The sequence below is a fragment of the Cucurbita pepo genome, chromosome LG09 (assembly GCF_002806865.2).
Source record: "Cucurbita pepo subsp. pepo cultivar mu-cu-16 chromosome LG09, ASM280686v2, whole genome shotgun sequence".
Lineage (NCBI taxonomy): Eukaryota > Viridiplantae > Streptophyta > Magnoliopsida > Cucurbitales > Cucurbitaceae > Cucurbita > Cucurbita pepo.
In genome coordinates this window covers 2,547,397-2,564,609 of record NC_036646.1, presented here as the reverse complement: position 1 = coordinate 2,564,609, position 17,213 = coordinate 2,547,397, and the positions used below count along the sequence as shown (strand labels likewise).

The window sequence follows — 17,213 nt, the reverse complement described above, 5'->3', positions numbered from 1 at the left end:
CTTTTGAAGTAATCTGAAATGGAATATCAAATCATAGAAAATAAGAGGATTTTTACACTCTTGGGTCATGTTTTTTGGATACAGGTTACTGCAAGAACAGGGTCGACTAATCTCAATCGAGAGAGAAAAAAACGTGACGAACAGATCAAAGTATTAAGTGAACCAAAAAGGTTTGAGCACATTGCAGATCAAATTAGATAAATAGCTTAGATGTATGGAATGATTTATTTCCCTTTTAGAAACACAATTAGCCTAACTTCTCCATGAATGATTCAGTCAAGCTATTGCCACTAACAATCTTCGTGGTACCAACTATCAACTCGTAGGCCATTCCCTCCTGCAAGACGAGAACAATCTAATGAGAATTTCTAGGGGGGAAAGCCCTACAAAGAAACATATACCGAACACAATGCATCGAGATTTCCCCTAAAAACGGCGGGATAATCATATCCAGTTGATTCAATTCGATTCGATTCGGTTGGGCGTAAAACCCGTTAGAATTCAACTATAGACAAGCTGTGGCAGATATCATTCATTCTTAGCTAAAGATGACTAGGCATGCTCGGTCTGTAACTTCCACAAGTTTTTCTCTTCTTTTTCTTTTTCTTTTTCTTTTTCATTTTTCCCTTTCTCCTTCTCTTTTATCTGTTCTTATACGGATATGACCAACTCTTACTAGTCATTTGCAAAGTTATGACTGTAAGTGACAAACATGAAACACCATTGATATGCTCTCTTCCAGTAAAATGTTATCATTAATGTACATGTTAATATCAATTACTCGGATTAATTATAGATAAATGATAACTAGGGCAATTTAGCTTGTATTCCAAATAAAATGTTTCTCAATATTTCTTTAGTTTGGGAAATTAACTTCCTAATATTTTTTACCTTCACGTTAACTGTTCTAACAAGTTTACTAATTAAATCTTTCTGAACTCATACAAGATCAACAAAATTTAATAAAAAATGTTAATTCCATACCTGACCACTGAGAAATCGAAGAGCAGAAATCTCAGCAAATGTGACTCCTCCAATAAAAACGACGAGCACAACTGTGCGCCTTCCATCTGTCACTCTATGACAAGTTGAACCATTTAATTGTCAAAGTCAAATCAATGAAATACTCACTAGTGCATTATGTGGAAACTGCATTAACGAACGTGTCTCTTCTCGGTATTCTTTAGCGTAGTAATTTTTATAAACAAGCATTACATATTGATCAATATATATGATATAACAAATTCACAGCCAATATATCAATGATACTGAAGCTCACTTCTTAAACAAAGAAACTCCACTTTTTCTGTATCCATATTGGTTAAATCACGAGCGAATAAGTTGGACATTGCAAAACCAGAGGACCAAAACACCCTACTCCAGTATAAGATATAATACTTGACTTTTCGTAAAGGGGCTACACTTTGTAATTGCTTTGCTTGTTTTCTGTATTTTGGCTTCTTTCAGGTTGAGGATTGTGAGGAGGGAGTCCCACATTGGCTAATTTAGGGAATGATCATGAGTTTTATAAGTAAGGAATACATCCCCTTTGGTATGAGGTCTTTTGGGGAAGCCCAAAACAAAACCACGAGAGCTTATACTCAAAGTGGACAATATCATACCATTGTGGAGAGTTGTGATTCCTAACATGGTATTAGAGTCATGCCCTTAACTTAGCCATGTCAATAGAATCCTCAAATGTCGAACAAAGAAGTTGTGAGTTTCAAAGATGTAGTCAAAAGTCACTCAAATGTCGAACAAAGGGTGTACTTTGTTCGAGAACTCCAGAGAAGGAGTCGAGCCTCGATTAAAGGGAGGCTGTTCGAGGGCTCCATAGGCCTCGGGAGAGACTCTATAGTGGGTACTTTGTTCGAAGGGAGGATTGTTGAGGATTGTTGGGAGGGAGTCCCACAATGGCTAATTTAGGGAATGATCATCGGTTTATAAGTAAGGAATACATCTCCATTAGTATGAGACCTTTTAGTTAGGTAGTTACACGACCAGCTGTACTAATGCTAAAATAAATACTAGCCTCCCTACTTAAACATATATATTGAGAGAGTTGAGACTTACTTGTCATTACTGGTTGAAGCCCCTTGCAAGGAATCGTATGATGAACTGCTAAGGAATCCACCCTAGATTAAAAGAACAGGATGGGGAAAGGGAGAGAGAGATAAGGATACCAGAATTATGAAAAACCAAGCCACGATAAAAGGAAACAAAATTACAAAAAAACATAAAAATTGTGAAGATAAATTTACTGACTCTCTTTGTTTCTGAATGAGGCCCAGGCAATAACTTCAAAATTTCTTCAACAGGACGCCTGACACATATTCGCAATGAGATGAAATTGAAAAGATGGAGGTAAATCATACCCGAAGTACAAAAATTTATGCACATACATACGGAGAAATAGTAGATTCTGAACAAATTTGAGAACGGGAACAAACGTAATTAATGGGAAAAGGAAACTAGTTAGCGAAGTAAGAAAAACAGTTTATGAAATTAATGACACTTATAACAATCCCGCCCTAAGAGCTTACAGAAAACCAAACCCAATTAAAGTTAAATTTAAAATTACTTAGAATGAGATCGCAAATTAGAATTGTGACATTTTTTTTTTCTTCACAATATTCATTGTTAAAAGTGTAACTAACAAGAAAAGACTATGCATTGATTGCAAATAGGTCAAAGTACAATTTTAGTCCTTACACTTTGGGACTTATTTCACTTTAGTCCCTCTACTTTCATATATCTCAAAATTAGTCCCCATGGTTCATTTTCGGTAAAAATATTTAGTCCGTATAAGCTTTTTGCCTAAAAATTAGGTATATACATTCACATGGTGTCTTTTTTTAAATGAAAATTATGCCTATTCTTTTATTAAGTCCTAAAAATTAACTTCAAACTAACCATAAGGCACTAATTTTCGGTTATATTGAAAGGACAAGGACCAAATTTGGACATTAGAAAGTAAGTACTTAAATTAAATAAGTTTCAAAGTATGGAGACCAAAATGATATTTTAACCTTGCAAATATTAGAAATTTTCACAAAATAAAAGAAGGCTTACCATCCAGACCTAACAGCTTGTTGGACAAGACGAATGCTAAGAGGAGCATATCCAGAAAAGACGTAGGCAATATCAGTTGGGCTGCACCATAATAAAATAGAAGTCAAAATATATTGACAGCCAAAAAGGCAGACGTTTTGTAAAAGATAACCTTGCACTGAATTTCACCATGTAGAGCAGCACTTTTGGCATAAGATGGTGCATGAGTTATAGATGGTGGAAACAAAGATCACATGCAATTCTAAACTGGTATGAATCAGAGGTGCCAATTGTAAAATGCTAACAATCCTAGACAGGCCCCGAGTGAAAAATCCATTACAATAAGATCCCTTCATACAAATGAGTAAAAAGATAAATGTTCCCTTTTTATTTCAGTTCTTACAATTTGTCTTACTCAACATTTAAAAAAATATATCTGTTCATCAATGCATCGTCATTTGTATAATTCTCTTGAACACATCACTCTAAATGTAGAGTAGACGCCAACTCTGCCACAATTTTATATTGAACCATAAGAAGCTTTTAATTAAGGTAGAAAAATGGAAAAAAGGACATTATTGTACTAAATGAAAAAAAAAAAAAAAAAAAAAAAAGAAGAGAAGACCACTCCTAAATTGGAGCACAAATTTAACTGGCTAAATCTATCATGGTAGAAATCCATATCAAATACTTGAGTATTACTTTACGAAAAGCAATTATAATATAAACTCAAAACTCAAGTGGTAGTTCAACACAGTTTTATATCTTGACAGTAAAAGTTCATATGCTTATGGTTTCAGCTCATAGCTGCTGGATGCCATAAATTTAGAGAAATTCTAAAATGGAAAGCATAAGATAAAGGGAAGAAACATTAAAGTACAAGACAATAGCTTTCAAATAGATTAGAAAACGGCAGCCTTGGGGGCTTTTGAAAAATTCAATATCGGTTAAATTGCAAGAAGCATTCATTTCTCTTCAATATAACTACAAAACAGCTACTTCAAGGTAAGTGAAGCGGTGCCATTACTCTAAAACATAGTTCTACGATGTAGCAGATGAAAAGGTATCACATATTGCTAACATACAGAACTATAATGTAAAAATCAAAAGCAAAAATGTTGCTGCATGTGGATCTGCATGTGCCTTGAAATTATTTAAGAATCCAACTATAAAACAATTGGTAACAAGATGAAGAAGAAAAATACTTGACTGTGTTTGTGTCGTCTACAACAAGTTGCAGAGCACGTTTGATAGTCAGCCAGTTGCTTCTTGATTCCTGCAAGGAATAGACCGTAACAATCATGGTTGAACATTTTCATGGATGATGTAAGATCTTGAATATTCAAAAGTACACCACAAATTCCCTCAATCTAGATGAAGAAGGCCCAACCTGTTTTTTAATTAATCCCGCTTTCTCAATGTTATTTAATGTGCCCATGTGTTCAAACCCATAGCTGTGAAGTATTTCTCTCCTAAAAATGCAAAAGTTAAGTAAGGCACCAAGAGTACCCTAATTAATAGAAGGAACCAAAAATCTGAATGGAGTAATTCTTACCTCAAGTAGTCAAATTGCTTTTTAGGTAAACCAGAATTTGTAACAGAAAGCAAGATGAGAAGACGGAGGACTTTAACAAGAGGCTCCTGCTTATGAATCAATTCTTCAATGTACTCAAAACATCTGCAGGCAGAAACTATAATATGTTCACCAACATATAACACATAATCTACAGAAGTGGTAGGCACTAGATAAGTATCTTTTCAAGATAACTATAGGACTCCTTTAAAAACCGTACTTAAAAACTACTTTTTATTTTAAATAAAAGAAGAGACTTCTTTAATTGAAAAATGTACTTGACAGGGNAAAAAAAAAAAAAAAAAAAAAAAAAAAAAAAAAAAAAAAAAAAAAAAAAAAAAAAAAAAGTATTGTTCTAAATAATTATTCGAACAATAACTGCTTCGCAGAACGTAAACATAGAGGAAAAACAACAAGTACATGTGAAGTTGAAAAGATAATTAACTTTTAAAAAGTCAACATAAACGAACTTTAAAAGTACCATAAAGAAGACCAAACAAGAAAAGCAGGGCATTGCACAACGAACATGAAAAGTAGCTTTTCATTTAGGCTTCAACAACTAGATTTCTACATTTTGACCATATAAGCACAAGATCATAAATAAAGCCTCCTTTTCCTGGATATACATCATCACGTACAAAAATAAAGCATTCAATATTTTTCTTGCAAGAATTATATATAACAAAACGTTCAAGTCAACAAGCACAATTTATGTCCAAAAACTCGAGTAAAATATTAGTTTACATGTCATAGCTTTCAGCTTCAATAATTGTGTGTTCCATGTCAAGCTGCCCAAGAAAGGATGGCTTTGAAGTAAACGTCGACAAGTGTTGAGCCAGGTTAATGTGCCTCTAGAAAGAAATTGTGGCAAATAGTGATTTTATTATCATGTAAAATGCCCCTCGATAAGTCTTCAAGGAAGAAAAAGAAAAAAAGGAAGAAAAAGAAAAAAAGGAAGAAAAAGTAGAAGATACTTACTGTCATTTCTGGCAATGAATTAAGCTTTTTAACGAAGTCCTTCAACTCAGAAACGGACTGCGTCTGCATTTGACATGAACTACCAATTAGAGTTTGTTGAAAAAGCTTTTCCTTCTTAATTATTTGAGTTATTAGAATGTGTAGATTGACAATTTATCATACAACAGGAAAAAAGAAGCATCAACCCTTTCAGAAGGGATGGATACAACATAACACAGACATGACAACTTAATGGCGAGGTGGAAAAAGAACATACAGAAAATGACAATCATATGGTAAAAGAATAAACTGCTTACGGTAGTTGACATCTCTGCATAGTCCTCCTTCATGGACATAGCTTTTTGACGTAGAATCTGCAATTGTGCTGAAGATAACAATTAAGAAAATGGAACTTCAAGAAAGGGAGTTAAAACAATTTTACATGCAAACTTTAAAATAAGGGATGACGAGAAACAGGGAGTTAATTACAATGCATTAAATTAAGTTGATAAAACTAGATCAACCTGGACAACCACTTCGAAGTTCAGATCCCTTGTTTCTTTATACAGCTTGTCACTAGAGATACAAGTGAAGAAAGAAATAAACACAAATTTCAGAAATAGGAGTGAGATCGGGAGTAAAAAAAAAACAAAACAAAACAAACAAACAGCTACCATCAAAGTAGAATATGATTTGAATTTTCCAATCCTTGAATAATATAATCACTCAGCCAGATTAACACTATCTTGAAATGGTGTTTTGTAGTTAATGACTTCATCAAAGGAATTAAACAAGTATTTCCATTTCGAAAAAACGAAAGAACACCAACAAATATAAAATTTGATGGAATCAGCATATAATGCTTGCTGCAAAGGATGGCTAAACATATCAAGCAAAGATTGTAGAAACCTTGAATTAAGTGGAACCTTAATCTTTTTTCCATCTTGTTGAGCACCCATGATTGATGAATCAAGCTCCACAGCACCATTATTCACTTGCAAAAACTACAAAGGACGTATAGGAAAACTTCAAAACAAAATCAAATACATAGCCAACCTATTTGAATTATGGTGAGCGAGCTATAACAAGTACTGCGAAGAAAATATAAGCGAGAGTTGGTCTGGTGCGGTTTCGAAACCAAAATGGGAAACATTCTAGCAAATTAACTATCTTCCCACATAAGAATCTTCATGTCAAACAATATCAAGTGATCGTCCAATGGGGCAAAGAAAAAAAAGCTTCACCCATGCATTAGCTCACCTCATCAACCAACCCTTCATATGTCAACTGAGAACACATGGGAGTGACCATGTCTACCTGAAAAGCAGGAATGAGTTTTAAACAAAAAAGCCAAGTGAATAGACTAGACAAATATCATACACAAACTAGCACTACCTCCATGGAAACCAAGGAGCTTTAGAACAAAGTATTCAAATTGAATCTAAATGATTCAAATACAACTATTCATGCCTTGAAAAAAATGTAACTCCTGTACCCCTATCACTAAATTACAGAAACTAATATACAAGCGAAGTATAACCTACACAATCCAACCCATGTTACCTAGTGACATTTGCAAGGGGAAAATGGAGTTTAGTTAAACTTTACCTCCCTATCTAAAAGAATGAGTGTATTTATCTCTGGCACAGCCATCTGAAATAAAATGAATAAATCAATTCTTGCATAAATTGTTTAAATGAAATTCAAAAAGAAAGAGATAGAGAACAAGAGAGCTTCAAGTTAGACATTTACATCATTTGAGTTAACAGGTTCCTCTGTTTGCAAGTGATTTAGAATGTCAGCAACACGGACAGATGCTTTGCCTTTGGCCCTCACATTTGGTATTGCTCCAAAGGAAAACTAACGTCACAACCAAATAATTATGCCATGATTACACAGTAACTCACGAATATGAATGAGTGAATATGGGAATAAATCCAGCATCTTTTACAGTACTAGCAATGTACTTACTATACAGCAGCATTGAATTCATGAACAGATTAAATATGCCCCAGTTCTAGGTTTTATCCTAGGTACCATAAAAAAAAAAATGCAGGAAAGATTGTAAAACCTCAAGCTTGTGGATTGCTTTTGCAATATGCCAGAGTGAACTAGTATCACCATCAACGAGGTATTCCTACCGGAAAGGGGGAGAAAAGTTAAATGTCAAATCATGCACAGGCACAAAGAAAGAACATTGAAAATATCACATAAAACGACTGAATGAACTTCTTTCCATACTTTGTTAGAACGATCAAGCTCAAATGACAGAATATCCTCATCCAATGGAATTACGTATAAAGGATACTCCCCAATGGTCAATAGGTGGTGGACCTTTTCTTCCTCCAGAACCTGCCTCATTTAAATTTTAACTCTGATTATGAGGATGTGAACAAAGTTTTTAAACTTGTAAAATTTAAAATTAGTCCATGACTCCGGCTTGCTGCCAACTCTTACCTTCTCACAAACCACTGTGCGGCGAGGGACAAAATAAACAAAGTATTCTCTTTGAAGCCCTTTCGAAGTGTCATTTTGAATATGTGAACATATAAATCTCATCAAATCCATCTGAGCACGAACAAGATAAACCACCTTATTGCAGTCAGTTTGAATTGGATCAGATGAAAGATGTCGTAATTCAGCTCCATGTTCCTGTATCACGCAGTAGCAATTCCTCAAAAGATTCAAATTGGCAAGTGAGAGAAATAATTAAATTCCCACTAGAAAACGAAACTCCATCGTAAGACAAAACAAGACTTAACTGAATAAAAACAGAACCCAATTCACTAGATTGAAAATGGAAAACCAAATATAGATAGGAAAATGAGATATTCACATAACTCTTCCAGTATCCGATCTCCTTCGCCCACCCGTAAAAACAAGCCTTTATTGAACAGAAGAGAGTACCTTAAGAATTGACGTTTGGATGATTAATGAAAGAGAACCTCCAAGCTTAGGATCAACGACCAAACACTTCCTTCCTCGAATCTATAAAGCAACATTCAAATTCAAAGCAAATTTCGTAAATTAACTCTTCGAAATCTAATCTCCAATGTTATACTAAACTTGCAGGTTAATTAAATCATCCATAAACTCCGAGTACAGTCTACTTTTTCATTTGTGAAATGCATGATCGGTAGCCTAACAGATAGATAGAAAAAAAAAAAAAAAAAAAAAAAAATAAAAAAAAAACTAATGAAACTCAAATTCGCCATTATTGTTAACCGCGGGAAAGGAACTCACATTTTTCAGGATGTTTATAAGCTCCTTCTGAGATTGCTCCCTGAAAATCCGACCATGAAAACTTGACGACACGGTTTGAAAGAAATTAGCAGTAAATTAAGAAGCGTTGATCAGAATAAAGAACCTGAGTGCTCGGAGATTCAGAGGAGCATTATCCAAGTTCGGAATCTGCGCCATCCAAGTAGAAGATCTTTCTTTTCCTCTGAACTTCAATTCAACTCGTTTTAACAGAGAATTTCCCTTTCCCTCGCTGGAAGAAGATGGCGGTCGACTTCCGATGCATATATACTCATTTTTTCATCGGCGACGCGCCGTCGAGCTGATTTTATTAATTTTTTTTTTATAGAAATATAATTTATTTTCAGCTTTTTTAAAACCCCTTTTTCCAATTTTTTTTTCTATTTTTTTATTTTGAAAATAATTTCCCAAAAGAAATTCAATTAATGGATCAAAGTCTTTAATCTAAATAAAATAAATAAATATTTTAATCATATTAGTAATTAAAAGTAATTAGAAATATTTTATTTTTATTTATAAATTTAGATAATTTTTTTTTAAAAGTAACTAAGAATATTTAATAATATAAAGTTAAAAAATTAATCCTTTCCCTAAATAAATGTAATAATAATAATTATATTTATAATTATTTATTTCAATCCTCTACTTGGAATCAAACAAATTAAATTTAAATAAAAATAAATAAATAAATATCGTGTCTATTTACGTATTTATTTTCTAGGGTTCTTCAGGAATCTCTAGAAGGAAACGAGGGCTCATTCTTTGAGAATATTTCACACTACACAGCACGAACAAGGTATTCCCCTTCTCTATCTTCATAACTTCCTTCAAATTCATCGAATCAATTGTTATTTAAGGTAGGAAGCACTTGATGAATGTTGTTTCTCATCGATTTCCGTTCAACTTTGTTCTTGGATTTCCCTAATTACTCTGGATTTTGTTGTGCAGGAGGAGTTTTCTGAAATACGGTGTTGATATGGCTGGGAGAGATGAGTACCGAATATTTGTGGGTGGGTTATCGTGGGAAATCACGGAGCGTCAGCTTGAGAATGCCTTCAGTCGATTCGGAAAGATTATCGATTCTCAGGTTACCCTTTGTGATTTACTTTTTGATTTTTGGTTTGATCTGTGTGGCTGGAAATCGAAGAAACTGAGCACGTTGGAATGAGTAATTAATCTGTTTCTGATATGAGAAGGAAATTGAGGAGATTTTGGATTAATTCGGTTTCATTTCAGTGTTATTGATCTTATGGAAAATATAATTTCTGAATTTCCACTCCCTTCCCTCTAAATAACCTTGCCCTGTAAGATTAACTATTACTTTCAGCTTCTTTTTTTTTAACCTTTAAGTTGTCTCTGTCTTCTTCTCTTTCTGATGAATTTTTTTTCCCCTTGTGAATGAGGATGCTGTTAATGAAATTTTTGGGAAGCGGTTTTACTGTTCATGAGAAGTTGAATGCATCGAGATGCTGAAGGTCATAGGGTTGTACGTTGCTTAAGCATTATCTGTTTAAGATCTGCTGGTTAAGAAAAAGTACTATCGTCTGGAAATTTGGAATATGGTTGGCTGCAAACTCAATCTTGNAAAAAAAAAAAAAAAAAAAAAAAAAAAAAAAAAAAAAAAAAAAAAAAAAAAAAAAAAAAACTAATGAAACTCAAATTCGCCATTATTGTTAACCGCGGGAAAGGAACTCACATTTTTCAGGATGTTTATAAGCTCCTTCTGAGATTGCTCCCTGAAAATCCGACCATGAAAACTTGACGACACGGTTTGAAAGAAATTAGCAGTAAATTAAGAAGCGTTGATCAGAATAAAGAACCTGAGTGCTCGGAGATTCAGAGGAGCATTATCCAAGTTCGGAATCTGCGCCATCCAAGTAGAAGATCTTTCTTTTCCTCTGAACTTCAATTCAACTCGTTTTAACAGAGAATTTCCCTTTCCCTCGCTGGAAGAAGATGGCGGTCGACTTCCGATGCATATATACTCATTTTTTCATCGGCGACGCGCCGTCGAGCTGATTTTATTAATTTTTTTTTTATAGAAATATAATTTATTTTCAGCTTTTTTAAAACCCCTTTTTCCAATTTTTTTTTCTATTTTTTTATTTTGAAAATAATTTCCCAAAAGAAATTCAATTAATGGATCAAAGTCTTTAATCTAAATAAAATAAATAAATATTTTAATCATATTAGTAATTAAAAGTAATTAGAAATATTTTATTTTTATTTATAAATTTAGATAATTTTTTTTTAAAAGTAACTAAGAATATTTAATAATATAAAGTTAAAAAATTAATCCTTTCCCTAAATAAATGTAATAATAATAATTATATTTATAATTATTTATTTCAATCCTCTACTTGGAATCAAACAAATTAAATTTAAATAAAAATAAATAAATAAATATCGTGTCTATTTACGTATTTATTTTCTAGGGTTCTTCAGGAATCTCTAGAAGGAAACGAGGGCTCATTCTTTGAGAATATTTCACACTACACAGCACGAACAAGGTATTCCCCTTCTCTATCTTCATAACTTCCTTCAAATTCATCGAATCAATTGTTATTTAAGGTAGGAAGCACTTGATGAATGTTGTTTCTCATCGATTTCCGTTCAACTTTGTTCTTGGATTTCCCTAATTACTCTGGATTTTGTTGTGCAGGAGGAGTTTTCTGAAATACGGTGTTGATATGGCTGGGAGAGATGAGTACCGAATATTTGTGGGTGGGTTATCGTGGGAAATCACGGAGCGTCAGCTTGAGAATGCCTTCAGTCGATTCGGAAAGATTATCGATTCTCAGGTTACCCTTTGTGATTTACTTTTTGATTTTTGGTTTGATCTGTGTGGCTGGAAATCGAAGAAACTGAGCACGTTGGAATGAGTAATTAATCTGTTTCTGATATGAGAAGGAAATTGAGGAGATTTTGGATTAATTCGGTTTCATTTCAGTGTTATTGATCTTATGGAAAATATAATTTCTGAATTTCCACTCCCTTCCCTCTAAATAACCTTGCCCTGTAAGATTAACTATTACTTTCAGCTTCTTTTTTTTTAACCTTTAAGTTGTCTCTGTCTTCTTCTCTTTCTGATGAATTTTTTTTCCCCTTGTGAATGAGGATGCTGTTAATGAAATTTTTGGGAAGCGGTTTTACTGTTCATGAGAAGTTGAATGCATCGAGATGCTGAAGGTCATAGGGTTGTACGTTGCTTAAGCATTATCTGTTTAAGATCTGCTGGTTAAGAAAAAGTACTATCGTCTGGAAATTTGGAATATGGTTGGCTGCAAACTCAATCTTGTTCCCTAGCTGATTGGGGTTTGGTGGGATTTTAGTTTGCGAACTCAGCGACTAACTTGTTCTGTGGGATAAAAGTACTCGTCATTCTTTTGCGACAGATAAATGATTTAATACCAGAGTAACTATTAACAAGTCATGTGCTGATACCTGCTCGAGCAGACCTTCCTGTCTTATTGTTATTTGATGCTTTTGAAGAGGAAACTGAAGTCACTAAAATGTCTCGTGTATTCGAAAAATAGAATGTTCTAGTATTTGCTCGGAGAACTTTATCTTTCTCTGGATGATTATTAAACCTTCCATCTTATCCTTGGCTTACCCTACTTTCCAATGGTATGACTAAAATTTAACGATGAAAGTTATGTGGTTGCATGAGATGATGTACCGGGGCAGATGATCTGGGCTAGATTACCATATTGACTCAGATAATTGGTTTGCTAAGTCATCTAATCACAGAAAATATCTGTAGACATATGTCATTGGATGCAAAATTTTGTTGTACAAAGATTGTTTCATACTACTAGCTGCTTTTGTAATGTTCTCCTCGTTTCCCTATCCATTACTGTAATCATTAGCAGAGTGAGAGATAGATGGCTTTTCATTTGCTAGTTTCACTGGTGTTGAGAGTTGTCAGTGTTCTAAGATGAAGAATACGTTGAATGGGTGCCCCCTTTTTGGCTAAGATTTATGATAATGTACAAGGTGCAGTGTTTGGAGATCAATGGCCATTTTATCCTTTTGAGTAGGCACCGCTTCTTTGAATTCATTTTGCTGAGGTAAAGTCAGTTCCCTATTTGTCCAGGCATAATCGGAAAGTTGTTCGTACTGGTTTCTGTTCAGCAGTTAATGTGGCTAGAAATTGTACTAGCAATTCCAGGCTTAGCTGCTCAGGTATTTTCCAAAGAATTGGCCATACTGCATTTGTAGTCTTTAGTTTGACATATTTCCTTGTACAATGACAGCTAAATTGTGAATGTCAGTTTGAGTGCCTTTTTTGATCGGTTGTTGTCATCTCTGGTGAAAATGTTAAGATACTATACAGTGGACATGGAGAATGGACGTTGACGTGGTTATTATTGCCATTTGTACCTTCCAGATCTCTAAAGGCCTCTGATGCTGGAGTTCTTTCTGTTTGACCAAGCATTATGGATATCTATTTGTTGGGTATAGACTGCAGCAAAGCAATTGGATCTGAAGCTAAATTTGAGTGTCTTTAGGTGCAGTGTTGCAGGTTGGGTTTTTTATGAGTTATTTAGAGGAATGGATTTAGGCTGTGGCAACCTGAGAAATTATGGAGCTTTAGTTTTTCATCCATTGGTTTTCAACCTTTTCCCGTTGTTTGAAGTTGTTCCTCAAGATCGGTCCAGAATTCTGCTATTTTGTTTTCCTTTTTTGTGGTGTGCTAGTTCCCTCATTTTATACTCGTTGACAGTATTTTGTGTTATCAGAGTTTGAATTCCTCGATTATTGATTCTATTTAAACTTAAGAGGGGTTGAATATGTACCTAGTTAAGTACGGTTGCCATGCAAGCTGTTGTCGTCATCAAGTTTTCTAGTACATCCTCTTGTCTACAAACTGCTGACGGGATCTCAATTACAGAATGTGCTGGCATCTCCAACTTGCCTATGTCTCCTAGAGCATTCATCTTGGAAGATGTTGCTTAAGGATTCATCTTTCAGATTTATTCCACCATCTATTTCAGATCTCATCCCAATATGGTATTGATAGCAAGATGGCTATAAAATTCTTGTGTTTCCCTTGTGTATTATTTGTTGAGGTTAACAAATCCCTTTGTTGGAGTAATACACATATCCAGTGAAGTGATTGTACTTGGTTTTTTTTAGTCAACGTTGGATTTGAGTGCCATTTTGGATGCCTGACTGCACAGAACCCATGTAGCAATTTTTTTTGTGGAGTTGTTTCTTTTGAATAAAAGGGGACTAGAGGTCTAAGATACTCCCACTTCAGAAGATAGAGATAAAGACATGCAGGTTCTTTTGTTTTGTTAAGGAATTATGTAACATGTTGCAATGAGTTCTTCATAAATGGAAGAAACAAGTAAGTTGTCAGACTGTTTAAAATATTTTATGCTGTTATTATCAATTACTATAAGTTTAAACTTTGAACGATTTCTCTTTTAGATGTTGTACTTATTGTGCATACAGCATGTGATAGGCCGAATGTCATCACCAGCTTGTACCTGTAACTTATCTGTTACCATATTTGCTGAATGATAGTTTAATGGAGTTTTAACCTCTAACTTGTTGATCATGGCAACTGTTTGGTATTGATTTTATACCTCTTTACAATGTCACAAATGTATTTGTGGGCTTCAAGGCCAAGATTGGGTCTACTTTCCATTGCTCTTAGATTCACCTCGTTTTCAGTGACTCCAACATTCTGAGTGTTGTCACATGGGATCTTAAATACCAAAACAAAATCACCTTATATTGGTGGTTAGGGCTTAGATTTCATCATGAAACATTTTATCTTTGAATATTGAGGAGATAGGAATCCTGGGCTATTTATTTATATTTCATTATGATGTTCTTCTTCGTCTCTTGATTAATGCCAGGTTTTGTTATGTTAGACAAATTTTCTTCATAATCTAGTTTCAAACTATGCTGATGGCTTGTAGGTTTGAAGTTGTGACCTGCATTATTAGCATGAGATGTACTTTACTAGCTCTGATTTAAGTTCTATGGGCTGTTTTATTGACTGGCGTAAACTTCCTCTTTGGCGTTCCTGTAGATCATGTTGGAAAAAAATACAGGGCGCCCACGTGGCTTTGGGTTTATCACGTTTTCAGATCGACGGGGAATGGATGATGCTATCAGAGAGATGCATGGACAGGAATTTGGAGAACGAATCATTTCAGTGAACAAGGCTGAACCTAAAATGGGAGAAGATATGGACCATGGTTACAGGGGGGGAGGCTACTCAAGTGGTGGCAGGGATAGCAGCTATGGTGGTGGAGGAGGAGATAGATCTGCTAGGCAAGATGAATGCTTCAAATGTGGACGTCCTGGACACTGGGCCAGAGATTGTCCTGTGGGCGGTGGTCGAGGAAGGGGAGGAGACTCATTTCTTTCACGTCCTCGACTTGGGGATAGCGATTATGGGGATCGCTTTGCTGGAGATAATAATCGTTATGTGGATGATCGTTATGAAGGAGGTGGACGCCTTGGAGATAGAGATCGTTTTGATAGCAGCAGGGACAAATATGGAAGTCGCGATCGCTATGTTAGTGACAGGTACTGACTGATATTTCTATGGATTTGAATTTTATTTTCTGTGTATAAAGTATGTTTGGGAATGGAAATGGTTATTTTTCTAGTCTTAAAATTTATCCTTTTAAAGTAATTATCACTAGAATACGATAAATTAACAGAAGAGTGATCCAATATCCTTTGTTTTGCTGAGTTAATCACATGACTTCTCAATTAATTCCTTGCAGCATTATACTTGATCAATCCTCTCATCCCTATAGGTACCCACCTAGCGGAGACCGCTTTGGAAGCAGTAGGTACAACAACGACTCTGGTCGATTTCCCGTAAACAGCTTTGGTAAAGATAGGGGCTATTATAGAGATGGTGGACCTCGTGGGGTTGATAAGTACGAAAGCAGCGGTCCAGCACGCAACGAGGGAAGAAGCTACAGGAACAGACCAGCTCCTTACGATCGCCCTAGCAGAGCAGCAGGGAGGCCATCATCATTTGATCGTTATTGAATGTTGACTGTTAGCATAATATCAGTTTTATCTGGTAAGTACTACACGCACGATGTCGTCGAACTTTTAGTCATCTAGGATATAGTTACTGTACCATGGCCTGCCAGCAGATCGCTGCTGTTTCATCTTGCTTTCATGTATCTGATAATGGAAAGAGAACTGATTTAAGTCGACCCTGAAATGTTGAGCCGAATCTTCGAGGACTCGAAGCTCGTTCGATTCATAATCCGTTAATGAATTAGGAAATAAAAGTGTAGAAGTCAGAGGGCACCCTACATGAAAGGGGCATGAATGGCAGACCAGAAGTCTCCTCTCAGTTAAGAGTGGAAAGGTAAGAGAGGCCATTAATGGAAGAAAAATGGTATGGTTTGGCCCACAACTATTGGAATTGTTGACTTGCCTTTAATCCATCCCCACTGTCTTGACATGTACTTGCAATGGCACTATTTTCGTCGGCTCTTGTTCATGATTTACTTGACTTTAGCTTTTGTGGAAAAATTTGAGAAGAAAGTGTAGTTTTTGATTGGTTTGACTATAAAACCCACTTGCTGCAAATTGGTGTCCTCCCATCCCCTTTTTGTTTCTTTTATTAACAAATAAAGCAAAGTTAATAATATACATCAAATTTTGGGAAGTCTTGTAGTAGTTCAAGTAAAATGTGCATCATTATAAGTTTAATTTATTTATTTACATTTTTATATCATGGTTTTAAATTTTTAAACATAGTTAGGTGATCGACTTAGAACTAAAAGAAAGATCGATTCTTTGGGATCCTTCCTTTCTTCAAATGGAATGAACTCAGACCGATTCCCTAAATGCTTTTCTAGATATTCCTCAATGTCTCGACTATTCACGGAATGTGAGAAGCAGATGAATAATCATCCGCTTTCGGAAGAAATTGAAGAATTTCTCGGGAATCCTACAAGATCGGGAATCCTACAAGATCCATTCGTTATTTTTTCTCTGATAATGGTCAGAACTTCATATGGGTTCGAATCCTATTGAGAGGTTCACTAGAGATTAGAAATTGTTGAAGAAAGAACAAGATGTGTCTTTTGTACCTTGAAAAATAAAGAAATGGTTAATATATTCATTCACATATTTTAAATTTCAATAATTTGTTTAATAAAATTTAAAAAAATTTAAAGTTTTGAGTTTCTACTCAGAAATTCAATAAATTAATAATATGTTAATAATATTTTTATTAGATTTTAGTTATTACTAGAAATAATATAGGCTCTGAATAAATATAATTAAAAAAACTGAAGCTCAACTATCCAACTCAATTTAATTCGAAATAGAGGGTTGGGTTAGGTTGAATTGTGAATCCAGGTTGAATTGTGAA

General features: G+C 34.7%; 2 protein-coding genes across 6 annotated transcripts; one reads left to right on the top strand and one right to left on the bottom strand.

Annotated features, from left to right (window-relative positions):
- Positions 1–9: 9 nt before the first annotated feature.
- On the bottom strand, positions 10–10,871 carry LOC111801916 (vacuolar protein-sorting-associated protein 33 homolog). Of its 2 annotated transcripts, none has more exons than XM_023686147.1 (22): positions 10,663–10,871; positions 10,539–10,578; positions 8,489–8,569; positions 8,039–8,233; positions 7,823–7,933; positions 7,653–7,718; positions 7,334–7,441; positions 7,190–7,234; positions 6,842–6,898; positions 6,491–6,585; positions 6,106–6,157; positions 5,899–5,955; positions 5,603–5,665; positions 5,369–5,475; positions 4,607–4,729; positions 4,442–4,523; positions 4,257–4,327; positions 3,073–3,153; positions 2,266–2,323; positions 2,074–2,135; positions 985–1,078; positions 10–337 (listed from the first exon to the last, which is right to left on the bottom strand). In XM_023686147.1, the coding sequence occupies exons 1-22, from the start codon at positions 10,713–10,715 to the stop codon at positions 248–250; spliced, it is 1,791 nt and encodes a 596-aa protein (XP_023541915.1). In that variant the 5' UTR covers positions 10,716–10,871; the 3' UTR covers positions 10–247. The 2 variants fall into 2 exon arrangements, with proteins under 2 accessions (XP_023541915.1, XP_023541914.1); XM_023686146.1 differs by lacking the exons at positions 10,539–10,578; positions 10,663–10,871 and adding exons at positions 8,825–8,864; positions 8,949–9,157.
- LOC111801917 (glycine-rich RNA-binding protein RZ1C-like) lies at positions 9,544–16,423 on the top strand. Of its 4 annotated transcripts, none has more exons than XM_023686150.1 (4): positions 9,544–9,638; positions 9,791–9,929; positions 14,889–15,391; positions 15,628–16,423. In XM_023686150.1, exons 2-4 carry the CDS (start codon positions 9,819–9,821, stop codon positions 15,866–15,868), a joined length of 855 nt encoding a protein of 284 aa, XP_023541918.1. In that variant the 5' UTR covers positions 9,544–9,638; positions 9,791–9,818; the 3' UTR covers positions 15,869–16,423. The 4 variants fall into 4 exon arrangements, with proteins under 4 accessions (XP_023541918.1, XP_023541916.1, XP_023541917.1 ...); XM_023686148.1 differs by lacking the exons at positions 9,544–9,638; positions 9,791–9,929 and adding exons at positions 11,258–11,352; positions 11,505–11,643; XM_023686149.1 differs by lacking the exons at positions 9,544–9,638; positions 9,791–9,929 and adding exons at positions 11,395–11,413; positions 11,505–11,643.
- The last annotated feature ends 790 nt before the right edge of the window (positions 16,424–17,213 follow it).

Bases quoted from the DNA above. Each gene is read 5' to 3' on its own strand.
- LOC111801916 (XM_023686147.1), bottom strand. From the start codon at position 10,715: ATGGCGCAGATTCCGAACTTGGATAATGCTCCTCTGAATCTCCGAGCA. The intron at 5,956-6,105 runs GTTGATCTAGTT...GCACAATTGCAG, and splicing joins ACTTCGAAGTGGTTGTCCAG to ATTCTACGTCAAAAAGCTAT. The intron at 3,154-4,256 runs GTATTTTTCTTC...ATTATGGTGCAG, and splicing joins GACGACACAAACACAGTCAA to CCCAACTGATATTGCCTACG.
- LOC111801917 (XM_023686150.1), top strand. From the start codon at position 9,819: ATGGCTGGGAGAGATGAGTACCGAATATTTGTGGGTGGGTTATCGTGG. The intron at 9,930-14,888 runs GTTACCCTTTGT...GCGTTCCTGTAG, and splicing joins GAAAGATTATCGATTCTCAG to ATCATGTTGGAAAAAAATAC. The intron at 15,392-15,627 runs GTACTGACTGAT...TCATCCCTATAG, and splicing joins GATCGCTATGTTAGTGACAG to GTACCCACCTAGCGGAGACC.